Raw genomic sequence first — 8,072 nt, forward strand, 5'->3', positions numbered from 1 at the left:
TCCAGAGATCTTGCCACACAAGCCTGGAGTCAGACGGATGCATTCAGAGGCTCCTCCCTGCCCTAATTCACTGGGAAGCGTGGGGAAAAAGTAATTTTCAAGTATTGGGATATTTAATGGCTATTCAATAGAAAAAGACGAAGTCACACACACACCCCCAAAAAAAAACCAACCACCCCAGAGTTATAATAAATTGAACACACAAATGCCTAAGCCTTAAAAAGCAGAAGATAACAGAGGCTGTTAACGAAGACCAGGACTCCCAAGACACTGACAGATTGAACCATTACAGAAACCACTGAGCGCAACCTTGAAGAGCTTCAGCCAGAAACTTCACAACTGATAAGAAAGCAGAATCATGGTGGTCTTTATGGGAAAGATCAAATTTATTATGGGATGTCTGAGAAGAGTTGTGGGGCCGCGTCAAGTTTATCCCGCAGTGTTTTAAGGAAGGTTATGGGAGCAAAATGGGATGCTCATGGGAAGGACTGAAGGCGGGGAAAGGGAGACATCAAGCTAGATCAGGCAGAAACGAGCATGTGGGAAAGCGGAGAGGAGGAATAAATGAAAGGGGCCAGGCACAGAGAAAGGGGCCGCTGGGCAGTGTGCTTGGCTGGCTGAGCCCCGCAGCTGATTAATACCCACCCGGGACAGATGGTGGTAAACTAATCCTAGCCCTTTCCTCTGCGTACATGCGCATTTGTGATCCACGAGCAAACCGCAAGCAGGACTAGCCCCTAAGTAGGATAAGAGGTCTGAGAGCCAAGTACCGGACAGACCGCAAGTATGAGGACCAGCTACCAGAGATCCATGGGAGCGTATGCACACGATCCGGTGGCACGCTCTAGGTTTGATGGGCCACCGAGTCAGACAAGCATCAGGACTTTTTTGCTGTTCGTGTTTTGCGAGCGCTGTTTTGAGTCTTCCCGGGCACCCACCACAGCACTTTTCTCCGGTTTCTGCTCATCGGTCTGCACCTGGTTGCATCTATAGTACGCGCGCAGGAATCTCCGCAGCACAGTATGTCTGTAGGAGTTTCTGGAGCTCACGCGCAGCCCTTGCTCACTTGCTGAACTGGGTAACGTGGGAAAGCAGCAGCCTCACACGCAGCAGACCAGGACAGAAAGGATGCCCTAGATCCTACAATCCACTGCATTCAGCTGTCCTTAACACCAAGCACCAGAAGAGCACATCAGGTTCTCCCACGAACCCAAAGCTTGGTGAGGAAAACAAATCACGGCAAAGCCTCACGTGAGCTGAGCTAGCAAGACAATTACAGGTACTGGAGTTACGCCTCGGGTCTGTCACACACCCAACTCCACACGCACCGGGGTGGAACAGAAGCTGGAGAGCACACGTGGTAGAAAGCTTATTAATGACTTGTCTCTAGAACAAAGATTTATTCACCAGAGAGCAGAACCAAAGAAGGGAATATCAACTCACGCTGACAAGGAAAAGGGACCTGGGCTGGTGTTTAAATAGCAACAGCCCACACCAGTGCTTGTTATGTCTCATGGAGAGGCAACCACGTCTACGTGAACAAAAAGGCAAAAAGAACGAATGCGATTGCATAAGCTCCAGGACCAGCAGCACTCCCTGCTGCAGCCTGGGAGGCCAAGAATAAGGGTGAAACGGGGACAACCGCAACAGTGACCTGGATTGGCGCACAGTGACAACAGGGAACTAGGGACCAGCGCAGGACTGCTGGCCTAGGAGCTCCAGCCCTGCCCTGAGGAAGCACTCTGCTGGCAGGCACCACGCAACACAACCTTCATCTGGGCGGACACTATTTCAGCTCCCGCTGCTTCTTCACAACCATCCACGCTGCAGGGAGTAAGAACAGACACCAGAAATGCCAGAGCGTCGGACGGGTGTGGAAGGGGTTTCTGTTGCGGAGGAGTAAGGAGTAAGAGGACAAAGACTTGTGCAAGAGTATAAAACTTTTAATGGGTCGGTGCATCAGTCCTTGATGCAGAGGGAAAGGAGCAAACGGGGCTACAGCTGTCCCAGGCGCTCAGTGCTGCAGTTTATCCGCACAGAGCAGGAAAGACAAGGTGGTACGTGCGTAGCTGCAGCAGCCCCCGGCCTTTGCTCTCCAAGGAGGGGACCAACACCTGGAAAAGCAGTTCCGCTCACTGTCCATTCAGTTTCACCCTATGCTTCTTCCTGGCAGGGCCTTGAGAACGCATCATTTTGGGAGAAGGCCGGCCAGCCTTCAAGGGTCTCCTCTGTGCCTGCAAGGAATGTCTCTTCTTCGAAGCGGGCTGTGGCGGCTTCTGCTCTTTGTCAGCTTTTGATCCCTCAAGTTTCTTCTTTTTCGGTTGAGGCTCCGTGATGGTACCAGGGTCAGTGGATGGAGTTGCTGCTTCCACAGCAGGCTCTTCATCTGAAAGGAGAGAGAAAGGTGCTGTAAGAAGAACCCGCGCGGCTTCTGCAGGGGAAGCAGCCTGTGAGAGGAGACCCAGGCAGCTCAGCAGAGCTCCAGTACTAGGTTACCTTTCTGGGCCTGGGGGATGGCATTAGAGAATTTCTTGAACTTGGCAATAAAGAACCCATCCATATTATGCGTGTGGGGATAAAAACGCCGCGTAGACTTCAGGGAGGGGTGGAAGCGACGGTCCTTGAACCTGGAGGAGGAAGTGGGGTGAGAAGTGATAGAACGCTTCTGCTTAAACCTGGCCACCAAGAAACAGTCACCTGTGCAGCTTGTGACCTGGCACGCACCTGGTGAAGCCTTCCTTGCCAAAGTCCAGGCCCGTGGCCACCAAACGAACGTTGCGTTTCTTCAGCGCGTAATCCACAACCCACTCATTCTCCTCCACCTGCCAGAGACTAAGCATTAGCAGCCAAAGCTCAGCAGTCCCCTGAGTAGATGACCACAGCAGAGTGTGGAAGGGACTTACCATGATGGAGCAAGTGCAGTAGACAATGTAGCCCCCTGTCTCTGAGGCAGCATTGACTGAATCTATAGCGCTAAGAATCAGCTCCTTCTGCAGGTGAGCACAGCGCAGGATGTCTTTCTCATCCTGAAAGAGAAAGATAGGTTAGGATGCCAGAGGAAAAGGGAAGCACCTCAGGCCTCTATTGTGGATGGAAGGGTGACAGGAGAGCAAAGCACACGTGATACAAAAAATTCTGGAGTCTTCTGCAGAACTAACATTAAAAAAACCTAGTCCTGATACAACAGCAGAATAGGAAAGAGGAGGGGAAAATCAGTATCCCTATTGCAGGTATCTCTCAAGAACAAAGTTGCCCCAAAGTCCTTCCGCTCGTGGCTCGTAAATTGAGTCCCCATCTTGTGTCCACACTGGGCACTCACCTTGTTGGTTTTGACAGCAGGATCCTTGGAAATGACACCTGTTCCACTACAAGGAGCATCAAGCAAGACACGGTCGAACCCTCCAAGCACCTGCAGGCAGATGTACACTTGGAATTAACACTCGCAGGTGGGGACTCAGAACAAGACCAAGACTAGAAGGGGAACCAGAAGACTGGGAAAGCAGGAAAGATCCCTCATTCCTCCTTGCCCATCTTCCTGTCTCCGCATCAAATAACAAGCACACCTCCCCAGCAGCTTTGTTCATCCTCCTGTGACAAGTATCTTTGGAGAACACAGCTTTACCAAAGGAACCGCACCGCAGCTCTAGGTAAGTATGGTAAGGACACCCCAAAGCAGGCAGGAACATACCTTGGGGAACTGGCGTCCATCGCAGTTACTCACTACAGCATTGGTGACTCCCAGCCGATGCAAGTTCCCTACCACGCTACGTAGCCGCTCGGCATTGCTGTCATTGGCCAAGATCATACCCGTGTTCTTCATAAGCTGAGCTGCCGGAGGGCAAAACACATCAGCCAGGGGATGAAAACCTCCTATGCTTTTGCCCGGAGCAACAGCCACCCCCTTCCTTTCCCTGAGTTCAGTCCCCCTCCGTTCCCCCTTTCTGTTTAGGCCAGCGGAAACTCATCACTTGGTAGAGCATCCCTCTCAAGCCTCCCACCCAAGCATTCAGGGTGGTACCTATGTAGCTGGTCTTGCCTCCTGGGGCACAGCACATATCCAGGATGCGTTCGTTCTCCTGCGGGGCCAGGGCCATGACAGGGAGGAGACTAGAGGCTCCTTGCAGCATGTAGTGCCCAGCCAGATACTCAGGGGTGGCACCTGGACAGGGAAGGCAGAACAAAAGGAGGTGACACGTGAAAGAAAAGGAGCCAAGAACAGGTCAGCTCAGCCCTATGACAGGAAGGGTGATCTCACCGATGGGCACAGAGGAGTCGTAAATAACAAGTCCCGTTTTCGACCACTTCCCCAAGGGGTCGAGATTCACCCCACGGTTGATTAGAGCCTGCAAGACAAGGACGCAGGACTGAGGCACTGCCCCGCGTGACGGGCAACGCAGCAGACAACCACAGGGTTCCTGCTCACCTGCGCCAGGTCCCGTCGCCGCGTCTTGAGTGTGTTGGTGCGAATGGTGACAGGGCGGGGAACCTCATTGGCCTCCAGGAAGTTTATCAGCTGGATGAAAGAAGGGACAGAGAATAGAGGTAAACACAAAGACCCGGGGAGGCAGCCAAATCCTCATCAATCAGCACAGATACGGGCAGGGCAGGATCCTACCTCAGGGAGCGGGAAGATGTCCATGAGCTTCATGAGCAAGAAGTCACTGTAGGAATAGTAGGCAGCCATGTCCCGCCGCAACACCGCGAGGTACTCCTGTCGCGTGTGTCCTTCCTCCCGCTTCACTGCAAAGTCCTGCAGCACCTCCATGTTGCCCTTGATGCGCTGGTGAATGATGTGCAGGTCAGGTGGCTCAGCAGGTAGAAAGACCATTAAGGAATCACAAACAGCCAAGAAACGTGCACGCAGGCTCTTTATAAGCACAATCGGTCGTGCAGGACTCCTGCATCACAACAGCACCCGCACCAGAAAGGCCTTGTTGGAATACGCTTTCATCGGAGCTCAGCAAAGGGGGAATTCAAAGGGTGGAAGCGGATGAAAAAGTTCACAAGGTGGGAACTACAAGGTATTTAGAAGAATTTGCTTAGTTACTTCAGATGAACAGAAAAAAACTAGGAAAAAGAAGAAAACAAAAAAGTCTTTTAACAGCGAAAACATTACCTGTAGCAGAAAGGAGGCTAGAAGTTCCCCAAGAGCAACTAAGGGGTAGGGTACAGGTGAGAATGAGACGAGGCATATCCTGGGGGGCAGGACAGTAAAATCACCAAAGCCCAGGAGCAAGCACTTTAGATGCTAGAATTGCTGTCATCAAAGGCTCTAGGAATGGGTTAGACAAACACCTGCCAGGTGGTACAGAGGAATGATCTACGTGATAAGATATCCATGTGCATTTAGAACTAGAAAGGAAACTGGGGCAGGCTCCAAGCTCCATACAGGGCGTAACAGATTTCTTGACTGCACTGTACCGAAGCGCAGCGTTGTATACCATCTATTAGGGCAGCTCATCTAAAAATACCTTGTCACACACAAAACACTCTTGCTAAGCAATACTCGTGATAAAGTCCGAACGAAGCTGTTCAGTTGTATCCAGGCCCCATGCTGCTGCACGCAAATAGCTTGTGGATGTCAGGGCTAAAAAGGATATCCTCTCTCTCAATCTGTTCATTAGTCGGCAGCTTAAATTGTTCGTCTATATCCAGGTTGAGCTGCAGATCCGTGCTCTCTTCCTCCTTCTGTCCCATTTTCTGCCTGCTTGCCTCCTCTACCGCCTCCTCTGCCTCCTCCTCCTCCTCTTCACTGTCATCTTCACTGAGGCCTCCCCTAAGGACAAAGAACAGGACGGATGTTTTACACAAGAACAGTATCACACAGGCACTTCGCAACTACCATTTCTTAGATGGCAGAGAGGACAGAAGAACGAACAAAGTCTCCTCATCTAACCAGAAAAGCCTCTGCGGACTGGTGATGCTCTCACAATCTCACCTGTCAGACTTCTGCTTCAGGGCGGCTTTTTCAATAGGCAGCAACTAAACAGAAACAAAAGATTAATGAATCGGTATCTCCGGGTGACCCCCTACTTTCCCACCATCTGTGAAGCTTTTCTGCTCTGTTTAAAAAGGACAACAAACAAAAGCACTAAATGTTATGCTGCGACCAGTTGTTAAACTTGAAATTGTTTTTGTGAAGAGAAGAAAAAGGGGAAAGCTCTCTACCACCACACCATCCACCCCCCAGTAATGTCACCCTTTTTTCCCCAGAGGCCTGATAGGTCCTTTCAGCCAACAAAGTCTTTCTTCTATAACTAAGGGCAAAAAGCTCCTACCTCTTCTTCCTCTGATGATGAGGCACCATAATCATCCACCATCTCATCGCTGCTCCCATCCTCCTCCTCTTCCATCTCCCAGCTGCCCTCTTCCACCTCACCATCGCTGGATAACTCCATGTTGTTTCCTTTAGACAGGATTTTCTTGGCTTTGGCCGGAGACAGCCATTTTGAATTGCCGTCACTGAAGCCAGACCGGCCACGAGGGGTTTGTCCTGCTGCCTTTACGGCCCGTTTCTCCTTCTGCGGGGATACTTGCTCTTTAACTGCAGGCAGAAGAAGCAGTTAAAAGTTAGGCATTGTTCTCAAAAGTGGCTGCCCTGGTTTTTTAGTTGTTAGTTGTTATACAAAAGAGGCCTTCATCCTAGTCCTGAGCGGCCTGTCCAAGAGAAGGGACTGCTTGGTCCCTGTGTTTTTTCTCAATCGTAAAAAAGGGCATGTTCTCACCTCTCCCCCAGCGAAACTTTAAAGAGGTCTAACTACGATTACCAAAGAAAAACACAGCCACAGAATTCTTATGGTATTTGCTCTGATGCATTATAGCATCCCCCTTCCCAAATCTTTGCCTGTCCTTCCTTCTTCCTACTGTGACAGCTTCCTAGGCCACGCAGGCTGTAACGCAGCGAGCTTAGAAGCCTCAGCGACCCAACCTGCCTGCGATAACCTCGCTGCAAACGGAGGGGTAAGTCAGAAGTAGCTTTAACACATGCAAGAGAGACCTTTCACTCGTTTGTCCTTCAGACAGCGCTGCCGCCTGGCACTGCAGGGACCAGAAAGCACGAAAAATTCGTTTAAAATAACAAAATTCCACCTGTCCCATGCCATATAAAAAGGGGCCCGAGCCGGGGGGTAGCGGGACGCCTCGGGGGGCTGCAGGGCAGGGGGGAGCTGCCTGCCCCCCACCTCGCCCGGCACTTACCTGCCGGCTCCCGCCCTCCTCCTCCGCCGCCGAGCGGCCTCTTCCCCGCCGGGGCGCTGCCCGCTCCCAGCCGCCTCTTCGCAGCCCTGGATGGAGAAGGGAAGCGGCGGTCAGCCCCAGCCCGCCCGCCCGCCCCCGCCACCCCCCCGCCCCGCTGGGGCCACCCTTACCTCTTCCTCCCGTGACTGGAGAGCTTCTTCTTGCCGGTCTCCGGCTCTGAGGAGAGACACGCAGCGGTCAGGGCAGCCCGCACCGGCGCCGCCAGGCCGGGCCGGGCCGGGCCGAAGCGGGCCCGGGCCAGACTTACCTGGCGGTAGGAAGCGGGCCAGCTCCACCTCGGCCCCCCGCTGCTTGCGGGCCTTGCGCCCGGGGCCGCGCTTCTCCTTCCTGGTGGGGTCCAACTTGCGCCCCATGGCTCCGCGTTACCCACCGCCGCCGCACGTGTAGGCCGCACCGTGCCGCCCCGGCGCATGCGCACGGCCTCGGCTCCGCCCCCCCGCTCCTCGCCCATTGGCTGGGGCCGCCGCTCCTGCTCTCCGAGTGGCTCGGCCGGCACTACGTCAGGCCGCCGTGCCCGCCGCGGGGAGGAGGAGGCGGGGCCGGGGCCCGGCGGAGAGCTGCCGGGGGTCAGGGCGGGGGGCGCCGGGGGCTCGGAGGCGGGAGCGTGGGTGAGTCTGAAGGGGGTAAAGAGCGAGGCGGGCAGCAGGGAAAGGGGTTAGCGTGGGAGGAGGAAGCAAAAATGGAGTCCCAAAAGGGGTCCCAAACCCAAAAACCTGTTTTTCTACAGAAAAATGGCACTGTACATGTACAAAAGTACATGGAGAGGGAAGCGGTCACACACCAGGGGAATTCAATATACTTACCCCCACCCCTCT

The 8,072-nt window shown here is 53.4% G+C and overlaps 1 protein-coding gene across 1 annotated transcript; it reads right to left on the bottom strand.

Moving 5' to 3' along the window:
• Window positions 1-1,542: 1,542 nt before the first annotated feature.
• NOP2 (NOP2 nucleolar protein) lies at window positions 1,543-7,958 on the bottom strand. The gene is made up of 16 exons (XM_063353054.1): window positions 7,505-7,958; window positions 7,368-7,413; window positions 7,198-7,283; window positions 6,279-6,544; window positions 5,939-5,982; window positions 5,601-5,776; window positions 4,616-4,815; window positions 4,424-4,513; window positions 4,256-4,343; window positions 4,019-4,159; window positions 3,689-3,828; window positions 3,320-3,409; window positions 2,904-3,026; window positions 2,725-2,822; window positions 2,497-2,627; window positions 1,543-2,386 (listed from the first exon to the last, which is right to left on the bottom strand). Exons 1-16 carry the CDS (start codon window positions 7,608-7,610, stop codon window positions 2,133-2,135), a joined length of 2,079 nt encoding a protein of 692 aa, XP_063209124.1. The 5' UTR covers window positions 7,611-7,958; the 3' UTR covers window positions 1,543-2,132.
• Between the last annotated feature and the right edge of the window lie 114 nt (window positions 7,959-8,072).

Source organism: Chroicocephalus ridibundus, chromosome 1 (genome assembly GCF_963924245.1).
Source record: "Chroicocephalus ridibundus chromosome 1, bChrRid1.1, whole genome shotgun sequence".
NCBI lineage: Eukaryota > Metazoa > Chordata > Aves > Charadriiformes > Laridae > Chroicocephalus > Chroicocephalus ridibundus.